Source organism: Podarcis vaucheri (assembly GCF_965113315.1).
Source record: "Podarcis vaucheri genome assembly, chromosome: 2".
Taxonomy (NCBI): Eukaryota; Metazoa; Chordata; class Lepidosauria; order Squamata; family Lacertidae; genus Podarcis; species Podarcis vaucheri.
Genome location: NC_138760.1, coordinates 27264136 through 27286696, shown reverse-complemented (window position 1 = coordinate 27286696; position 22561 = coordinate 27264136). Strand labels below are relative to the sequence as shown.

General features: G+C 44.0%; 1 protein-coding gene across 1 annotated transcript in view; it reads left to right on the top strand.

The window, feature by feature from the left end:
- Nucleotides 1–22561, top strand: part of CACNG4 (calcium voltage-gated channel auxiliary subunit gamma 4) — a 100604-nt gene that overhangs the window by 64348 nt on the left and 13695 nt on the right. The window contains exon 2 of the mRNA XM_082212775.1: nucleotides 18857–18940. Within this exon, the coding sequence (XP_082068901.1) occupies nucleotides 18857–18940 (84 nt within the window). The remainder of the gene's footprint in view (nucleotides 1–18856; nucleotides 18941–22561) is intronic.

The window sequence follows — 22561 nt, the reverse complement described above, 5'->3', positions numbered from 1 at the left end:
CAATTTAAGGCATTACATAGCATGGGTTGCCATGTTGCCTACAGATGTTGGATCATAACTCCCAAGTATTGGTCATGCTGGATGGAGTTGGTGGAGATGTAGGTTGCAATCCTAGACATCTCTATTCAGAAGGATGACCCACTGAATTCAACGGAGTTTAGGGTGGCAGGTGTAGTCCAGAAACATCTGAAGGGTGCTACCCTTGTGGTATAGAGTGAGTCCTGGAGAAGAACATTCTTGACCTCATCTTTTATGTTAGCACTTGGCAAGGAAAGTTGTTAGAAGGGAAAGGCATGTGAGTGAGTGAGGGAGAACATGTCATTCTACCTGGTGTTCTTAGGAAGCTGACTGTCCCTTGAGACATGTCAATTTGGACTGGTTGCTTTCTGGGTGTTCTTTGCAGTGCGTCCAGTCCTTACAAGCCACATACAGGACAAAAATAGGTGGAACACATCTGCTCAGCTCAAGAACTAATCAATGTTAAAGATCAATAATTCTGCCACCGCATACCGCATCATTATCTTAATTTTCATATCCTTATTGAGCACTCCCAGTTTATGGAAGCAGGAGCACAGAAATATTAACACACTTTAACTGCCTCCGATTATTAGCTACTGTTAATGTATCAACTGTAATCCTGTGACAAATCAGAGGACAGCTTTACATCTTTCTCTCGTCCACAGTCCCTTTTTAATACTTGTATGCGCATTGAACTTTCAGGAGCTATTTGATCCCTGTTTTCTTTTTTCCTGCACAAGTGTAATCCAATTGCTGCTGCAGAAGAGGGCAGATTTGGCATAGATTCCCATGAGCTAGGCCAGTAAGGAGATTTAAATCCCAGGCTGCCACATTGATTGGTTGGTGCCATTTCACAACGTTTGTTTTCCCTCACAGAATATCTTACATCATTTCTAAGACTATGCCCCTTTTTGGTGAAAACGTGTTTTGTTGTGTATTACGTCGATTTCTACTTAAGCCCTCTTGTGTGCCCCAATAAGTAGGTGGAGTATAAATTGAATAATAATATTAATATACAGAAAAAGCACTAGTGAACTACCTGGTTATCATATTTGCGTGTGGGGTTTGTGCGCTCAGCACAGCTCTCCAGGGGTTTGCAAACTTTTAGCCCCCTTGTTCTAACCATCAGCATCAAGCTGGAAGCTTGAAAACCCTTAGTTTCTTCCCGCCCCTTCCTCTAACTTTAACCCACCTATCTTCATCCGCATTGTGCCATCAATCCCCAGGGATTTTGCCAACAGGAACATAAGACAATGCCTTAGATCTGGAATGAATGGAGGCCCCAAATCAAGGTCATTGCATTATGAATCCAGACTGCATATTGAAAGCGTTCCTTTCAATTAAAATGATTTATGGTATGACAGCTTCCTCTAACTTCTTGAATGAAATAAACCTATCAGAAAGGGCTGGTATCTGGTGATGGATTGCTTAGGGCTGGGCAAGTTTTATAGGAATCCAGGAGGATCCAACCCCTTCCTAATCCGATGATGAATGTCCTTCTACATGTTCTTAAATTTAGCATCCCCACAGTAGTCTGTTACAAACTGCAAGCTTATATATATATATATATATATATATATATATATATATATATATATTTGCATTTTTTGCCAGAAGATGCTACCCTTGTAGCTTGAAACTGCAACCAACTCTTTCTGTAGGTCATGCATTTTTAAAGCCTCATTTTCTAGAGTTCTATTGAATATATTAAATAACTTTTCCCCCTTGTATATTTTCCCCTTTGCATGTTTTTACCATTTGCGGTTTCCCTATTCTGACTACATGCCGTGATGCTGGATCTTAGTTAGTCAGGGAAAGCAAAAGGCGCAATGGCCCTGGGGCCAGGCACCGAGGGAAATCCAGCAGTAGGTGAGCAGAGAAGGCAGCAAGTCCACAGAAGAGCCAGGTCCAGTAGCTGCAGTCAAGACTGACAAGCAAAGGCCAAGCTTGAGCTAGGAAGCATTGTTTATGCCTGTATTGCCAAGGAAATTCAAGAAGCTGCTAGGGGACAGGGGGCTGAGAATCTATGGAAGCAAGAGATGGCATCTTAGACTGAGAAACCTTCAGCTCTGTAGCTTATGATGGCTCATCACACAGAGCAAAAGAGAACCCAACCAGAGGTTCCAAAATCTAGCACCAGTAATTCCCCAAACTATACTTCACCAAGGCTAAAGGCTCTAAAACTACGTATTTGTTTAGGGGGGGAATTATAAGCCCCTTTTAATGACCCATCCTCCCTCACACTGCCTCTTGAGTACTGTATATTTCCATGTATAATATGATGTGTTTTTACTGGAGTGAAATGATAAAATTTGGGGATCGTCTTCTACACGGATAGTGCAGGGGGGGATGGGCGACTGGTGGCAGCCGTGAGCTGGAGATTGTCAGTGGCAATTGAGTGATTGGTTTCTGAGGCAAGGCATGCAATTGGCAGCAGCAGTCTGGTGGGTGAGCAATTGTCTAGGCACAACAACTCTGGCCAATCCCCCCCCCCATTGCCTTAATTTCGAGTCCCAAAAAATAGGGGTTGTCTTATACACGGGGGCGTGTTATACACGGAAAACTACGGTAAGTCTGGAAGCAAAGTGCTTACACTCATTTATTTCAGCAAGCCTAAGCATGCCTAACTCTACATAGGATCTGTCTGTGACTTGCCTTGGGGAGACCCATTATGACCTCATTAGCAAAGTCTGCAAAAGGATTTCATAAGAAGACTGAACCGCTAGGATTTTAGGGAGCGGTTCCTGGAAAAAGGTATACAGTGGTACCTCGAGTTAAGTACTTAATTCGTTCTGGAGGTCCGTTCTTGACCTGAAACTGTTCTTAACCTGAAGCACCACTTTAACTAATGGGGCCTCCCACTGCTGCCGCGCCGCCACTGCACGATTTCTGTTCTCATCCTGAAGCAAAGTTCTTAACCCACAGTACTATTTCTGGGTTAGCAGAGTCTGTAACCTAAAGCGTATGTAACCTGAAGCATCTGTAACCCGAGGTACCACTGTACTAGCTACTTGAAAGAATGAGAGTTGTAGCATTGCAGCATAGACAGAGGGAAGACCTATAACTACTGCCTCCCATTGCATTCTGAGTTCACCCACCAGGTGGCTGTTGCTTCCAATGGTGGCAATGTGCAGGTGTGGCTTGTGTACTCTGTACATCCTAGCAGGCAGCAGTTGCATAATCCCACTTATAACGTGCTGCTGGGCAGGGAGTCAGGATGGACAGAGTATTGTCTGCAAGCACCCATGTATGGAAGGAGACATTTTGCTTGGCTCTGAGCTGCAAAGCAGGAGGTGGAGGCAGATGGCTTCAAGACATGTATGAAAGCAAAAGAAAACAAGGAAATGCGAAAGTAACAGTGCGCATTGTGCGCTTCAGAAGGTGGCAAGCCATGACTGGTGCCTGAATAGAGAAAACAAGGATGACTTCTGGAACGACACAGCTGTCAATTCATTTATCTTTTCTTCTGAAGAAATGATGGGCCTTGATGCGGGCTATAGAGACAAGCCCATCAGATCATGGGTGATCACCATATTAATGAGAGAGAAGGGATGAGAGTCTGGAGGACATGAAACCAAATGGATGACAGCCCATCCCAAAGGGAGGGAGAACTCCAGTACTGCTGTCTCAGTGGGTTCGGGACACAGTTTGACAGCATGGAAATAAACACGGATTGTCACTCGAAGGATATGGATGCTTCATCAAGCAAGGAGACTACCACTCGTGGCTTCATCAGACAAAGTTTGATATTTCAGGGTTTTCTTATATGTATCTGGTAGACTTGCAGAAGGAGCAGCTTCTACACAAAATAATAATGTGGATGCAGACATAAAACAAGTCCGCCTTCAGAAACTAGTGAGAGCATGTTTCAGTCTCCCAGGGCTCTCTGTTGAGGATATAATATAAGAAGAGTGCTGATGGATCACCCCAAAGGCTTAACTTAATCCAGTTTTCTGTTCTCTCAGTGGCCAACCAGATGCCTACAGGAAGCCTTCAAGCAGAGGCCAATGCCACACCATTCTCCCCACTTGCGCTCCCCAGCCACTGGTATTGAGAAGCATTCCGCCTCTGATACCAGAGGCAGTATGCAGCCATCTTGTTATTGCTCTCTAACAGCACCTGTTAAATTAGCACAGCCAGGCTACGAATAGTGTACCGCATTGCATTTTACTGCCATTGTGAATTTGCTTTCCATACACATCGAAGCACTGCACAGCATTGTGAGAGGCTGCACAACTTTCATTTCAGGGTCATTTGAAAGCACCGGTTACTATGCCTACGTGTGCATAAATAGTATTTGTAAACCATAATTTCATCCTGCTTTTTACTTAATGGATTTTTAAAACTGGAAAGTTCTTGGTTGTTGTTTTTTTAAGAAAAAGCATTTTTAGTTGTTCTGAAAATATTTTTCAGTAGACAGGTGAAGCCACACCAAGCGCCTTTTACTTTTTATCCTATGTAACAAAGAATTTTAGCAGATTTGACAGTGGTTTTATTGCATACGGAGTGACTGTCAATGTTTTTGGCTGTTTCCTCTGCTGCCTGGCACCAGAAGTATTAGGGGGAATAGAGTGTTTCCTCCATCAACAAAAAGCTGTTGTATCAACAGTTCTTATCAAGTTATAGACATGGAGGGAGCACAAAAAGATGTTGAGTCAGAAGGGGGAGGAAAGACCAATTAAAATGGTGATATGATAACAAATATGATATGATAAATATGATATGATATGATAACAGGGACGCGGGTGGCGCTGTGGGTTAAAGCCTCAGCGCCTAGGGCTTGCCGATCGAAAGGTCGGCGGTTCGAATCCCCGCAGCGGGGTGCGCTCCCGCTGCTCGGTCCCAGCGCCTGCCAACCTAGCAGTTTGAAAGCACCCCCGGGTGCAAGTAGATAAATAGGTACCGCTTACCAGCGGGAAGGTAAACGGCGTTCCATGTGCTGCGCTGGCTCGCCAGATGCAGCTTTGTCACGCTGGCCACGTGACCCGGAAGTGTCTCCGGACAGCGCTGGCCCCCGGCCTATAGATGTGAGATGGGCGCACAAACCCCAGAGTCTGTCAAGACTGGCCCGTTCGGGCAGGGGTACCTTTACCTTTACCTATGATAACAAAAGATCCTGAAGGTAATCTTTGAAGAATGAAAGCATAGAAGGAATGAACCAAACCTACCCATTAGAGAAGGTTGGCCCACGCATAACATGGCAAGCCAATAGGATGCCCTCATCACATTATGGGTGTTGTTACATATTACAAACATCTTTCTAAGTGTGAAGCTGCTTTGAACATACATCAATTACATTGCCAGTCCCTGTTAACCAAGAGACTATCCTTCTGCAATCATGCTTATGGCAACATTGGCCCAACTCTGAACCAATGTTGCCCATGGAAACAATTGCAGAAAGAATAATCTTTCGATATAGCATGCATTAGCAGTGTAATGTAATTTGTGTTTTTAGGCCAAAGCAGCAAGTACAGATCAGCCCAAAGCTATTCCATGTTTAGTAAGAGAATGACTTCATTGACCAACCATAAACATGTTTACTTGGGGGATTGCCTCATTTAATCCAATAAGACTCAGGTCCCCAAAGCCCCCAGCTTTTATTGATGGAATGGTATTAATATCAGTTGCATACAGTACATTTTAAAAAATTGATGTGCCAATCAAGAAAAGGACTGGGTCTCTCCCATGGAGTTCATTAGCAAGAAACTTGAAAATTTAGACATACATGTGCTTTTTTGTTTTTTTTTTACAATTGATGATTCAATTTATGTTTTCCTACTTAAACTCAAGCATCCTTCTGATATAAAAATTCAAAGTGTGAAGTGGCTCTTAATTGCAGGTTAGTGTGGACAAGGGTGTAGCCATATTGTTTTTGCACTATTTAAGTGACTGTTGCTTAGGCTCAATTGAATCAAACAGTGTTGATTTTAATTTAGTGTGTTTTCTTTTTGTATTGAGGGGGATAGAAATCAAAGGGTTTGCCATGCTTCAACTACATAAGCTGATAGAGCATTAAAGAGAACAGGGAACTCATGAGCACAACACATTATGTATCGCTTTTATTGTGTTTTATTGTTATTGCCGTTGCCATTATTGTACACTGTCCTGGGATCTGCTTGGACAAAGGGCAGTGTAGGAATGTAAATAAGCAATGGATCTGCAGCCCAGCAAGTTTACTCAGAAATGAGCCCTATTTACATCAGTTGGACTTTCCCCAAGAACAAACAGCAAAGGCTGCTGGCAGCTTAAAAACTAACAGATTTATTATGGCATAAGATTTCAAAGTGCTGCCATAACAAATATGTTTGTCTGTAAGGTGCTACAAGCCTCTTCATTGTTTTGCTAACACAGACTAAGGCGGCTACCTTTGTGGAAGTTATTCCCAAGCGTCTGTTGGATTTCAGCTGTAGCCTGTTGCTCTTTATGTCTGCGAGAGTTGTGCGTCTGAGATAGGTAAAGGACCCCTGGATGGTTAAGTCCAGTCAAAGGCGACTATGGGGTTGCGGCACTCGTCTCGCTTTCAGGCTGAGGGAACTGGCGTTTGTCCACAGACAGCTTTCCGGGTCATTTGGCCAGCGTGACTAAACGGATTCTGGTGCAACGGAACACCGTGATGGCAATGGCGCCCACCTGAGAGGTTCCAGAACTAAGTTCCGGCAAGTTCCGGCTGGGGGGAAAAAGCCCTGGATGTACATATGTAAAAGAGATTAGCCTTTCTTGTCATCATGAGCCAATTTACAACTTTGGGGGTCAAAATGACAAAGCAATCATATCCAGTAAATGGGGCAAGAGAAGATCTCTAAGTTACATCCCACTGTGCTACAATGCAGACAGGGTGGATACAGTGAGGTGTTAAAGAGCATTTGAAGTAAACATTTTTTATATATATAAAAAGAAAAGAAAGATGTGAAGGGGAAGATAACAGGGGTAAAGATATAATAGCTTCTGACAGTGAGCCTTTGTGGCAGAAAAGGCTCACAAGGAAACATTCAGCTGAAATGAGAGGAGGCAAGCTTCTCAACCCCTTCTCAAAGACCCGATAGATCTGGGAGAAAAAGATTATTTCAGAATGGAATGTATCAGAATTAGAAATGGATGTGCAATGGAGGCCAAGCAGTTTGGGGTCAGAATTCCAACATGGAATGCATTTTCTAATAAATGGGGCAACGGAAGAGATGAGATACAGCTGAATTCTGAGCTTCAATGAATCTGTTTTAGTGCAATATAACTGGGATTTTAGGAGATCAGAATGCAGCATTGCAACATCGGTTGCTGGCGTCCAGGGTGGGGATGCGCATGCACACACACTGGGGGTGCCAGGTGAGTGTTAGCCCAGCCCTCACCCCCCCACTGGAGCAAAGCGGGGCTATGCTTAGCCGCTTGCCTGCCCACACGGAGTGGGGAGCCCAGTCGGCCGACACAGCCCTGTGCCAAGCCACATTGGGGGCACCTGGGAGCACCTGGTTTGTGTCCCCTCAAAAATTGTGCGCCCAGGGCCATGGCTCCCCTGGCACCCCTCATGCCACACCTCTGGCAGAATGAATTCTGTTTGCACTACAAAACTTTCCATCCCTTTAAAGCCCTAAATGGCCTCGGCCCAGTATACCTGAAGGAGCGTTTCCACCCCCATCGTCCAGCCCGGACACTGAGATCCAGCGCCAAGGGCCTTCTGGCGGTTCCCTCAATGCGAGAAGCCAAGTTACAGGGAACCAGGCAGAGGGCCTTCTCGGTAGTGGCACCCGCCCTGTGGAACGCTCTCCCACCAGATGTCAAAGAGAACAACAACTACCAGACTTTTAGAAGACATCTGAAGGCAGCCCTGTTTAGGGAAGCTTTTAATGTTTGTTGTATTACGGTATTTTAATATTTTGTTGAAAGCTACCCAGAGTGGCTGGGGAAGCTCAGCAGATGGGTGGGGTATAAATAATAAAATTATTATTATTATTATTATTATTATTATTATTATTATTATATCCCAAATCTGCTCTGGGATATGGTTGAATTCCACCCACCACCAATGCTGGCACACTTTTTCTTCCACGAATTTTCCTTTCTGTGATATCATTCTACCAAACCCCAGGACTAGCTTTTTGTCTTTTTTAAAAAAAAGGTGTGCAGATGAATTTTAAAAGTCAGGGGTGACAAGGAAGCTACTGAGAAGAATTATCGCAGGATAATCATTGTGCGTGTGCTCACTTTTAGACTGAGGCTAAAATCAATAATCTCATTACATGCAATGAGCCATGACGGGTTTCTGCATAGGCTGTCTCTTGATGTGTCTTCAGTAAATGGAAAGCAAGGTTCCAACATGCTAGGTGGGCAATGAAGTATCTACTGCAAACACCCCCGGTAAACGCTGCTCCATTTACAAAAGTCCCAGCAAAGATAATGAAGGTCTCAGAAAGACCCTGCTGTTCACGCTGCCTGGAATCAACCCGAGACCATGATGAATGCAAAATGAAGTAGGTCACATATAAAAAGGATTTAGTTCATATGCAGCAGATCACACTCTCAACTTGAGGTTTTTAAGACAAGCAAATGCTTGGCAGATGAAATGATCCTCTGTCCCTTTTAGGTGCAAAGAAATAGCAGTAATATATAGGAGGACATGACAAGTCCTGCCAACCTAGCAGTTCGGAAGCACGTCAAAGTGCAAGTAGATAAATAGGTACCGCTCCGGCGGGAAGGTAAACGGCGTTTCCGTGCGCTGCTCTGGTTCGCCAGAAGCGGCTTAGTCATGCTGGTCACATGACCCAGGAGCTGTACGCCGGCTCCCTCGGCCAATAAAGCGAGATGAGCACTGCAACCCCAGAGTCGGTCATGACTGGACCTAATGGTCAGGGGTCCCTTTACCTTTATGCCTTCGTCTTCTTGATAGTAAAGAACAACCTATATGCACATGTGGTTTCGGGGTTTTTGTTGGGAGTTTTGAAGTTGTGTTTGATGCACTTTTAGGAGAGGGTGTGTAAACTGTTTTTGCTTTCACCAGGAATGAGCCTGATTTCCAAAAGGCTAGAATTTTGTTTCTAGTCATAATAAGACTTTGCAGTTTTCAACTTTCATCAGTCAGTTTACGGAACTAATATGCATGGCTGCATATGAGCTCAGGACAGCGTGGAAATATTATGCCACCTCTACAGTCTAACAGCAGGAGGGTTTTCTGTGCAAAGGGGTATTTGTGTAGGTGTGTGTTTACATGTACACAGACAGTATAAGCTAAATTGGTTGGAGAATGGTATGCTTCTTCAGAGAAATGATGAGGTAGAAATACTGAGGATGTGTTTTAGGAGTTGCTAGACACATTAACTGACCTAGCAGAACATTTGTGTAGTTGAAAAAATAATAATACAATGCTTTGTGACAGGTAAGTGTTGCTTTGGTAATGTTATGAAAAAGCATTACATAACATTATGAATGGGGAGGAAATTCAGTCTGTTTTGCCTTTTAATGTGAATCGACCTAATTACGGCTTCCTGAAACAATGTGTGAACTGAAAAACAGCTTTGAAATTCACACTTCTCAGGATTTCTTGCGATACAGTTCTCCAACCAAAAACTGTATACCAAAATATAATGAATTGAAAGATGTTTAAAATAACATTTGTAAAACAAAAACAAAAAAACCCAGAAGCCTTTTTTTCTAGGAATTATAGGGATAGAACTACCAAAACAGTATAGAAATTTATTCATGTATGCGACTACAGAAGCAAGAATGTTATTTGCCCAAAAATGCAAAGAAGAAGTCCCAGTGAAAGAAGAATGGATACAGAAACTTATGGCCTATGCAGAAACTGGCCTATGCAGACTTGCTGGAAAAATAAGAAATCAAAATAACAATTTTTTTTTATAAAAGAATGGAAATGGTTTATTGAATATGTACAAATAAATTGTAAACAGATAAGGACATTGACAGGATTATTGTAGTAACCTCCAGTTTCATAAGAGTAAACAATTAAAGTAGATGAATAAAGTAGATGAATAAGTTGAGTAATTTAGAATATGCAGGAAATGATAAAATAAACTTAAGGAACCACAGAAAGAGGAGGAAGGAAGTTGAGTTTTGAAATGTTCAAATGACTGTAAAACTATTGAAATGTATATAACTGAAAACCATAACTATGTATATTTTTTTTGGAAAAAAGAAAGATGGGGGAGACTGTATACCAAAATGCATATGTTCATAAATATGAACTGCATTATATTAGGGGGAAATACATACAAAATGTGTTAGAGGGGGGAATTCACATTAAAATGCTGGTGAATTTTCAGGAGAACTTAAATTAAAAAATCACAAACTGATGTAGAAATGTGGTGAATTGGACCTAAGAATGGAAAAAAATGGGAACCAGATAAACTGTGATTGACTGATTCAAAATGGTTTGTCCAATTCCCACATAGTGCTGTAGCACTTACCGTATTTTTCGCACCATAACACTCACTTTTTTCCTCCTAGAAAGTAAGGGGAAATGTCTGTGCGTGTTATGGAGGGAATGCCTACAGGTGGCGGGGGGGGGGGGATCTGCTGCAGTCGTGAGCAGAGGATCCATGGTTCCCCTTCCTTCCCTCCTCCGTGGCTCGCTTTGAAACAGCAAAGCGGGAGAAGAGTCGCTGAGTGGGGAGGAGAGAGAGACAGAGAGCCTGCTTGCTTTAAAGGAGCAAAGCGGGAGAGGAGAGGAGCCTTCTCCCCTTATACCCCTCTTCTTCACTATTAGCAGCATCCTTCTCCTTGTCCCTTGAGTGCTTTTCCTTCCCTCCCTACTTAAAACGTGGTTACAAAGCACAGATCCACATGGATCCTCAGGATTTTTGCACTGGGTCACCCCAAATTCACCATCAAATCACATAACATGTCCATGGCTACATCTTGCACCAAAAAAATCACGCACCCACTGTTGCCTGGGGCCGCAGTGGTGCAAAAATGTGCTTACAAAGCATGGATCCGCATGGATCCTCAGGATTTTTGTATTGGGCTACTCCAAACTCACTGTCAAATCACATGTCTGTGGCCACAGCATGAACCACAAAAATAATACATCCACTGTTTTGTTTAGAATATTTTTTTTCTTGTTTTCCTCCTCTAAAAACTACGTGCATATTATGGTTGGGTGCATGTTATAGAGCGAAAAATACGGTACTTAAATGTTGTTATTTTTGATGAATGGAACAGCCACCAAAAAACTTTAGTCCTAACAAAAAACAACAACCACAAAGTCTCAGATCAGATAGGAAGTATTAAAAAAACACGATTAAGCTAAACAAAATTGCCATATACTTTTTTGTTGTGTAAACTGTGCCTGGAGGTGCTATTATATGCAAGCCACTGTGTGTATGCAAGAGATTTGTTACTCCAGAGGGAACGAACCACTTCAAGCAGCAAAGACTCATAATGTTGAATCTGGGGTCTGCCACTATATTTTCTGTTGCTACCTGGTGGCAGTCTGCTTCATTTTAATTAGGCAAAAAACCCAACACATAGTAGCAGATATCTTGTTTCACATGGAGCTTCATGCTTCAGAGAAGAGGCAAAGCCCACCCACTAGGAAAATGTATAATATATCTTTCAGAAGGTCTCATCCTAATTCAGACCCTCTGAGTGCCCCTATTTTCCAGGAGCAGTCCCTGATTTACAGAAGCCATCCCAGTTTCTGATCAGATCCTGGAATGCCCTGCTTTTCCTTACAGGTAAAGGTAAAGGAACCCCTGACAGTTGCGGCGCTCATCTCGCTTTAAGGGCCAAGGGAGCCGGCATTTGTCTGACTAAGACTAAGCCGCTTCTGGCAAAACCAGAGCAGCGCACGGAAATGCTGTTTACCTTCCCACTGGAGCGGTACATATTTATCTACTTGCGCTGGCGTGCTTTCAAACTTCTAGGTTGGCAGGAGCTGGGACCGAGCAACAGGAGCTCACCCCGTCGCGGGGATTTGAACCGCCAACCTTCCGATCAGCAAGTCCAAGAGGCTCAGTGGTTTAACCCACAGCGCCACCCGCTTTTCCTTAAGGCTTTTCCTTAGGACATCCCAGTTTTCACCAGAGAAATGTTGGAGGGTATGGAGCTTTGTGGCCCCTAAGCCAAGGAGATGGGTAACTATACAGTGGTGCCCCGCAAGATGAATGCCTCGCAAGACAGAAAACCCACTAGACGAAAGGGTTTTCCGTTTTTGAGCTGCTTCGCAAGACGATTTTCCCTATGGGCTTGCTTTGCAAGACGAAAACGTCTTGCAAGTGTTCCGATTTTTTTTTTGCTCCCCCCCTTTTTCTAAGCTGCTAATAGGGTTGCTTCGCAAGACGAAAAAACCGCTAGATGAAGCGACTCGAGGAATGGATTAATTTCATCTTGCGAGGCACCACTGTACAACCTTTAGAAGACATCTGAAGGCAGCCCTCTATAGGAAAGGTTTTTTAAAAAAAAATGTTTAATGTTTTGTTATGTTTATATATATGTTGGAAGCCGCCCCAAGTGGCTGGGACAACCCAGTCAAATGGGTATGGTGGTATTATTATTATTATTATTATTATTATTATTATTATTATTAATGGAATAGGGCATCCCAATTTTCATCAGGGAAATGTTGGAGAGTATGCTATCTGCAAAGGCTTAGAACTGTTAGTCATTTAATCATATTGATTATTACCACAATCTCTTTAAAAAACAACAACCACCTCTTGGTAATCCGGGCAGGTGTCCAACCTGTGGTCCTTTAGATGTTGCTGAGCTACAACCTGAATTATCCCTGACCTTCAACTATGGTGACTAGGGCTGATGGGAGTTGGAGGCAAGCAACATCGGGAGGACCTCAAGTTATCCATCCCTAGTGTGAGTTGGTATATTATATCAATAGCCGAGCTCAGCAGTCTTCATAATTTATTGCAATATAAAAAGTTATATTGCATCTGCCAACAGTATCAACCAGAGCCCTCTGTATAAGCAGCGAAATGGATTGACAGGATCAGGTTCTACGTTTGGGACATACAACTGCAGTACTGCCATGAGTGAAAAGAGGACAGGATTGGTGGGGGGGGGCTCTATACTTTTTAGACATATATCAGTCTCCCTTTCTAAATTAACACATTAAAGAACTTTCAACATATTCAACTTCTTCCAGTTTCACATTGTTTTACGATGGATCTCCAAGTACGTCCGTAAGCTGCCTCACCATAACATTTCTGGTTACAAGCCAGTACAACTGGACCTTGCGCAGAGTAGTGCATTGGCTCCCAGTATGTTTCCGAGCACAATTCAAAGTGTTGGTGCTGACCTTTAAAGCCCTAAACGGCCTCGGCCCTGTATACCTGAAGGAGGGTCTCCACCCCCATCATCCACTGAGGTCCAGCTCCAAGGGGCTTCTGGCAGTTCCCTCCCTGCGAGAAGTGAGGTTACAGGGAACCAGGCAGAGGGCCTTCTCGGTAGTGGCGCCCTCCCATCAGATGTCAAGGAAATAAACAACTATCTGACTTTCAGAAGACATCTGAAGGCAGACCAGTTTAGGGAAGTTTTTAATGTTTGATGTTTTATTGTGTTTTTAATATTCTGTTGGGAGCTGCCCAGAGTGGCTGGGGAAACCCAGCCAAATGGGCGGGGGTATAAATAAATTATTATTATTATTATTAGCAACATTTTGTGCCACTGCAGGGAAAGCAGCATCCTGAAGTAGGCAAGCAAGGAGAGCAATGCCCCATGTCTTTAACAACACGTGCCACCCAGTACCTTTTTTTGGCACTAAGGAGGAAAGGCTGTTGGCCATTACAATGGCAGTCACTGCTGCCAGTGGTCAGGGAATTGGGAAGGAAGGAGCCAAATTGTTACCATACATGTTTCTGGTCACCTCTACAAACAAAATGGGAAGCGTCAGCCTCAAATCCTGCACTCAGTCAAATATTAGAATTACAAACACAGCAAGAACAGACATTGTCGGTAACTCCCAAACGCTTGTCGCTCTTCTCACTGCTACGCTCTGTTCACCCCCTGACGATTTCCACAATCATGTCACCAGCATCTGCAGGCTGCACATGTACACTGTCTGCAAGCCCTCTTCCTTCAGCACTGATTGATCAACCCACTAATCTCAGAGCCCAAGGGACGGGCTGACCGGGGGAGAAGCAAGCAAGCTTGTAACAGCAGAGGCCTGTATTTCTTGTCTCGTGAGGGTCAGATGCAAAGGAATCCCAGCATTTTTGCATCCGCATAAGCGAGACCTCTTTCAGATCACAGCCTTCTTGGTGAATCACCAGAATGAAGGCACAGGCTCAGTTTTAAGCTTCAGCTTGTACGGTATCTGACATAACAACAGAAAGAAAATTAGCGGATCGAAATCTAATGACTACAAGAGTGGAAGGCAGCTTGCCCAACCAAATTTTTTCTTGCCCTCCTCCCTCTCCCACTCCTTGAGAAGCTCCTCCAGTAGGTTGGAGACGGTCTTCCTAAATGGTGTGGACTGTACTGTTATGTGGCTTGCAATGAGAAGGGGAAATCACCTGAAATTGGGTAGGAAAATCCGGTACAAGCAGAGCTCTGCAGCTGCAAGATTCCTTTGCCTGATTTCAGGGGTTATTTCGCCTCTCATTCAGCCCCAACAAGACAGCCCACACTGTTCAGGAGGACTCCCAATTCTCTGGATAGGCTCTATGAGGGCATCTCTCCTAGAAGCTGCAGATGGGGAAGATATTGATTTCAATAAAACATTGATTGTGTGAGGTGCCTTCTGCTTGCAAAGCCATAGGAATCAATCCAAGGTGCTTCAATATTTCAATCCAACTCTGTAATTACAAGGAAGTGTCAGGGGCTCCATTTAGACAGGGCCGTCTTACCCATAGGTGCTAGGGGTGCGGGGCACCCGGGCCCCAGGCTCTCAGGGGTGCCAGGCCGAGAGTCCGGGGCCCGAAAGTTGAGTCCGGGGAAGAGCTCGCCCGTTGGTCGGAGCACCACGATGGGCTCTTCTGCTGCACTGCAAGTTTGGGGGCGACCGAGCCAGCAAGATGCTGAGGCAGCCAGCCAGCTCTGCCCTCCTGTGCACCTGGGACTGGGCAACCGGGGGGGGGGACCTTTGCACCCTGGTGCCACATATGCTTAAGACAGCCCTTCATTTAGACATGATAAAGACCTACAGTTTATAGTTACATGAACAAGCCTCAGACTCACCAGACGCTTTCCTAAATTGTGTTCACTCTGAACTGTGGTTTACCGAAACAAGCCAGCTGCAAACCATTGCTTATGAAGATGCCTTTCAATAAACCAGAGTTATAATTAACCACAGTTTAGGGTTTTGGCTCAGTGCTAACTGCAGTTAATTGAAAATGGCTTCCAGTCGCCTCGCAGTGGCTCCATAGGCAGTGGGAAGGGGCAGAGCCTCCCGTTTCACCGCGTGAGGTGAAACTTTCTGGTAAAATGCTACTTTGTAAAGCTAGGCCTCAAAGACAGAACGTGTGCAGATAAGCGGCATGTGGACAGGCACTTGAGTAAGTTTCACAACTCACCGGGTACCAGACAGCAAATGGCTGATGGCAACCACTTATCCTCTGTGTATTTTTCCTCAAGAAAGCTTAATTTCCTGCCCTACACAGCAACTGCCTGCTTTCAGAGCCTCAGTACCAAATCAATGTGTGTTTTGCCTCCTGATGTTCTCTCCCCTTCTCCTTTCCACCTCTGGCAGCTGCCTTCACCCTGACCACCTACGTTATTAAAGCCGCCATGTGATGCTTCCAATTTGTGCACCGCACGTTCTATGGACAGCTTGAATCACCTGGCGCATGGCTTACGTTGTAATGACAGCATTAAATGTCTTCTGACAGAGACTCACAAAACTGGCACTCAAATCTAGACACTTAAATTAGAGCCCATCTTAAATAACAGCGGGAAAGGAGCAGTCTTCCTCTGCATGAGATCAGCAAGGAGGAGAGCTGCCCAAAGGAGGCCTGCTTTGTTACGAGCTGAAAATGCACAATTGTAGCACAAGATTATGGTGGAAATGTGAATAAGGACTCTGAAGAGTGTAGCAGAAAGTGGAGAAGATGGATGTTATCATGGACTGAATGTCTTAAATAGTTTTTTTTTGGGGGGGGTTGTAACCAACAGATGGAAAATTGGAAGTCCTTTTATCTTTTTTAAAGGTTTCTTTTCTTTTGTCTCTTTATTTTCCCCCACCCTTTCTCTCTCTTTCCTTTCTTCTTCTCGTTTCTTTTTCTGGCCTTTAATTTGAATTCAGCCTGATCTTTTATTTCCCTTCTCTTCCCTCCCCCTCCCCTTTTATGAAGATTACCCGCTCTGAGACCCCACAGCTAATTCTCCCCTGGTCTCCATGCTGGCCCAAGTAGGACTAATTCAGCCAGCTAGCCCTGGTGATTATCTAATGCTTATTTCCCCTAAATTGATTTCTGAACTTTCAATTTTATTGTTATTCATGTTTTTATACTGCATTTTATGCTGCTTTTACAATTAAGTGCTTTAAATTTGTTGTTAGCCGCCCTGAGCCCGGTTTTTGAACTGGGAAGGGAGGGGTATAAATAAAAAATTCTTCTTCTTCTTCTTCTTCTTCTTCTTCTTCTTCTTCTTCTTCTTCTTCTTCCCCCTCCTTCTCTTTGTTTCCCCTCTTTGTATCTTTCTCCCCCCCCTTAGGGGTCCTATGTTTTAGTCCTTTTTTAAGGTCCAGGAATTGTATATTCAAGGGGGGGGAGGTGGTTGATGGAGGAACACTGAATGGGTAGCAGCAAAATGTTGCCTTGTCTCTCTCTCTGCTCTGCGAACTATGACACCTCTCCTTTTTCTGACATGATTTTGCTGATGGGTGATGGAGGACAAAAGATGGGAAAAGGTGCACTGAAGGGGCTTCATAAGTAGGAGGGAAGCAGGTCCTGCTAGCTGCACGCCTGAGGTGGCATCCTCCTTTGGGCTCCAGCCCCTCAGGGACCCAGGCTTGTGGCACACCTGTCAACCTGTCATGCGCATAGACCTGTGCCCACACATCCCTTTTGCAGATGTCCATACTAAACATGTGGATATCAAGAGAGTGTGGCTAGCAAGCAGGAGTGTCTTGGTGTCAGGCAGGGGCAGGGCCTACGGCAAGGGACTCGTTTTCATATATACAGTGGTACCTCGGGTTAAGTACTTAATTCGTTCCGGAGGTCCATTCTTAACCTGAAACTGTTCTTAACCTGAAGCACCACTTTAGCTAATGGGGCCTCCTGCTGCCGCCGCGCCGCCGGAGCACAATTTCTGTTCTCATCCTGAAGCAAAGTTCTTGCCAAGATGCCTGGAGTATCATCCACTATGAAAACAAGCTGTTGTTGAGACCGTATGATAACGTATACAGTGGTACCTCAGGTTAAGAACTTAATTCGTTCTGGAGGTCCGTTCTTAACCTGAAACTGTTCTTAACCTGAGGTACCACTTTAGCTAATGGGGCCTCCCGCTGCTGCCGCCAGTGTGTGATTTCTGTTCTCATCCTGAAGCAAAGTTCTTAACCTGAGGTACTATTTCTGGGTTAGCGGAGTCTGTAACCTGAAGCATATGTAACCCGAGGTACCACTGTAATGCACAAAGGAGGCTGCAGTCTAACAGGAAGACACATGAAACATGTCTCTGTGCAACTTGGAAGAGACAAGTGGTATTATGCCGACAACAATAGAGTGGCTTGCCAAATTATTGGAGCACTACAGTATATCTAAAACAATGGGAGAAATTGGAAGGATCTCAAAAGAGAAGATAGGCAGGGACTGGAAGGTGTTTAAAGGATACTTGCAAAACCATATTGAAAAATCAGAACTCCTATTAGAATAAACAAGTTCCGTTTTAAATACTGGAATACCAAATAAGATGGATAACAATGTGTAATAGAAAAAGAAGCATGAAATTAGGTTAAAGATGTGTGAAAGAAAGTAATAGAAGTGGAAAGAAATTACAATTGAGTAGATTGGAAGTCTAACACAAAAGTGGGGTGAGGGGTGGTGGATGATGATGGGAAAAGGAATTATCTGTGGGATTGAGTGTAGGTATGTTTGAACATTTTTAAGGATTTTATGAAATGTATGTTTGTATATTCACAATATGTGTGTATTAATGCTGAATTATTTTAACAATAAAAACTTTTCAAAAGAAGAAGAAGAAGAAGAAACCCATTGTAGAACAAACAAAAAGAGACAACTTTCCATAGTACCATAGTGTAGGGGGGAAGTATCGCCCACCCCCATGGCTGTTGGCATGCAATGGGGAGGGTGAACAGGTCACTTTGGGGTTCTCTCATTCTTCCAGCCTTAAGTTCGCCTCTCCACCTTTCTACATCAGTTTTGTTTTGTTTTATAAAGGCCTCCTGAAAATTCAGCAGCATTTTGGTATGCAATCTTGCCTAAGGTACAGTTTCACAAAGCCTTTCGCCCTTATGTAACATGTTTTTGTATGTTGTTTTCACTAATATATGCATTTATTTATCTTTTGCACGCTTTACCCTAAATTCAAAGTTCGGCGGTCCTTGAGTTCCCGTATTGCTTTGGAAAGGGCAGGTCCTGTAACTTTGCATTTAAATGTGAACTGAATTCAACTTCCCCTCTCTCCGTAGTCATGCAAATCCAAGCGATGCAGTTAACAATGTGAAAGCAGGAGCGTAAAAAGGAAAGGGAATGTGAAAGCAGAACTAGATCTGGATGAAAAAGACAGAGCTACTCTCAGAAACTGCATCCTCCCCATGGAATATGTAGGTGTCATGATGGACTAAGATTCCAGCCTCACAGGAACCATTTTATGCAAGCTTTAACTCCTCTTGGTTTGTTTAGCAGGGGACAGGGCAGGCGTGAGGCAGGCCTCTTCCAAGCAAGCTCCAATCTGTTTCTTTTGTGTTTTTCTTCTTTTCCAGGGATATATAAAGGACACTGTTTTCGAATTAACCATTTCCCTGAAGACAATGATTATGATCATGACAGCTCTGAATACCTTCTCCGTAAGTGAAACATCCAGCATCTTAATCATTGCCGTTCTAACTTCATCTTAAATCAGTTTTATACACTGAAAATGCATAAAGGAACAAACCCAAGTTGTTGGACTTTTCCCAGATGCCCGCAGCACTGAATGGGAATAGGATTTCAATAACTTGGAGTAAAGGTAAAGGGACCCCTGACCATTAGGTCCAGTCGTGGCTGACTCTGGGGTTGTGATGCTCATCTTCAGCTTCCGGGTCATGTGGCCAGCATGACTAAACCGCTTCTGGCGAACCAGAGCAGCGCACGGAAACGCCGTTTACCTTCCCACCGGAGTGGTACCTATTTATTTACTTGCACTTCGGCGTGCTTTCAAACTGTTAGGTCGGCAGGAGCTGGGACAGAGCAACGGGAGCTCACCCCGTCGCAGGGATTCGAACCGCCGACCTTCTGATCGGCAAGTCCTAGGCTCTGTGGTTTAACCCACAGCGCCACCTGCGTCCCTTTAATAACTTGGAGACATGCAACCAAATATTTGCCTCGCTAGTTTTAAACAAGGGGCAAATGGGGCTTGTCAACCTGGGACGGTAGGTCATCTAGGGGAAGGAAAACTGGCCCTAAATCTCCTCTGCGTTGTGGCACTTCTTCAGGTAAAGAAAAGGCTAAGGAGTAAACCCTACACAAATCCAGAATGGAGTCCTTAAGACGGTTGGATGGTGTCTGATATGTCTCCTTCCAGCAACTCCTGCAGCCAAGCTGATGTCAAACGTATTGCTCTGCTTTCCTCTGGACCATATCAGTGAGGCCGAGAGGGAGGTCTTGCTATCTGGGCAGCCCAGGAGCTCCATAAACACCGCCAAGGCTTGTGCCCCAGGGAGGTCACTTAGGGCTTCACCCCTGGAGGTGCACTCCATTGTCTCTCGAGACAGATGGAGGGCAACAGATTTAGAACAATACGCATCATTCACCCATCACTACTACCTCTGTCTCTCCTCACATAAAGTTGTCTGTTTAGTCTGGTCCCCAGATTTCCCTCCTGCCCTTGTATGAAGTCCCCCCCCCCTCCGAAATATCTCCCTGAGTTCATAGTAGCATTCTTTGTGCCTACTATTTCCTCCCAAGTTTCTGCTCCCACCATCCTCCTTTCCCTTCTTCCCGGAGAGCCAGTGTGGTGTAGTGGTTAAGAGCGGTAGTCTCGTAATCTGGGGAACTGGGTTCGTGTCTCCGCTCCTCCACATGCAGTTGCTGGGTGACCTTGGGCCAGTCACACTTTTCTGAAGTCTCTCAGCCCCACTCACCTCACAGAGTGTTTGTTGTGGGGGAGGAAGGGAAAGGAGAATGTTAGCCACTTTGAAACTCTTCTTCTTCCCTCAAATCCTTGCTTCCACAGAGCAAGTTATTTTTCAAACTGATTTTTCGCTTCCCACACAGATTTGTTAAATATTTTTTCAGCATTCTGTCACCGGCAGCTTCTGCTGGAGAAGTTAGAATGTTTGTGAACATTCCACAACACCCTAGAAGCTCGACTTTTTATGCATAAGGTAGGAGGAAAGGAAATGGCACTTAACAGTTGATAGCAGATGTCATTTTTTAAGCTAATTGCATACGATAGTTACAGCTCCCATAATACCGATGCCCCAAGAGAGCACCAAAAGCGCTTGGAAGGAGGGGGAGAATAAACAATGAAACTGAAAGTTGTTCAGATAAATTGGTACAACTCTAATTGTGTATCCAAGTTAGGACAGTTGCCAAATAATCTATTCCATCTCTTTAGCTGCTTAAACTTGTGTGAATGGAGAAATTAAGTCCTGTTTATTTGTTCCCTTCTAATTCAAGTTTATGGGATGTGGGTGGCACTGTGGGTTAAACCACAGAGCCTAGGACTTGCCGATCAGAAGGTTTGAATCCCCGTGATGGGGTGAGCTCCTGTTGCTCAATCCCTGCTCCTGCCAACCTAGCAGTTTGAAAGCACGTCAAAGTGCAAGTAGATAAATAGGAAACGCTCCGGCGGGAAGGTAAACGGCATTTCCGTGCACTACTCTGGTTCACCAGAAGTGGCTTAGTCATGCTGGCCACATGACCTGGAAGTTGTACGCCAGCTCCCTCAGTCAAATAAAGTGAGATGAGCACCACAACCCCAGAGTCGGTCACGATTGGACCTAATGGTCAGGGGTCCCTTTACCTTTTTAATTCAAGTTTAATAATGAGAGTAAGATGTTAATTAACAAAAAAAATATAATGGTCATTTTCTGTCTTGCTTGGATCTGAGGATATAAGTGTATGGGCAATGATATGAAGGGAATAACATGCTGTGTCATAAAATTGAGGATATTGAGGTGAAGAGACATATAGCACACAGATCAGCAACCAGTTTGGCCTTGGGCCACTAGTCCTTATGATTGCTGAAAAACAGAACCATGTGCTTTCATTATGCTTTCAAATCACTCTTCCGAATTCAAGATGAAAGGATAGGACAAAAACTGAAGTTTAAAGCGGAAAAAGAACAAACTCTCCTGCCTGCAGATATCCTATTAAGTTCCACGTGTTCCATTCAATAACTGCAGTAAGAACTGCCACTTAAGTACAACCAAAAAGATTATTATTTTGAAACAGGGGGAAAATACGTTTCGAAAATTAGAGATTCCCTAACTCCTAATATTCTCCCTTTTCCATGCCAATTGATATAGTGCACATGTTGAGCGATAGAACACTTTCCTTTCCTACAAATCATAGGATCAAGTCAAGCTGATACCAGGTCAGCTGAGAGTAATTTTTAATTTTAGTAATAGGAGCAAAAAGCTATCAAATTTTGATATATGCTAGAGAAAGATGGTCGTTTCTTCAGAAAGCTTAAACGTGGTAAGATAAGAGGCATTAAAAGACTAATTTTCTTGTTCGTTAAAAGTCTCCCAACGTCTTCTTTCCTCTATCTACAAAACAATTCAAGATGAATCACAATCGCAACGCCTAGCTGATTCTCTTTTCAGGCACACAATGGCTTCCAATCTATGGATTCTAACAGTTTATTCTCTTCAGTGTACTGGAACAGACATTCACTATGCACAGTACCTAAAAGCAGCAAGTTCTGTACTGTAAAAGGCAGGAGCAGGTCCTTTTAGTTTAGCTAGGCCATATATTAAAACGAAAACGGAATAATCAAAGCACAGTTTTATGAAATTATTATTTTCTACAGCATAGTCATTTCGATATTATCTCTGAGGGCCAAACTAGGTGTGACATCTGTCTCACATATGCCGCCTAGTTCAATCTTTGTAGACTTTTTATACACTGAATAGCTAAGTGAGGGGAGATGACCATGTTGTGGGGCAGAGAATCAGAATGCTCCCGCCCCATGGACTTGGCTATTTGTGACGGGAGAAGAGCTCCTATTGGCCCTAGACCAGGCATAGGCAAACTCGGCACTCCAGATGTTTTAAGGCTACAATTCCCATCATCCCTGACCACTGGTCCTGTTAGCTAATGATGATGGGAGTTGTAGTCCCAAAACATCTGGAGGGCCAAGTTTGCCTATGCCTGCCCTGGACACTGATCAGTGGATTTCAGTCTCCTTATAATGTCAGACCTGGCACTAGGCACTTGCATCCAGAGCACAAAATTGCTGTAGAAAGGCCTTGACGCAGTTT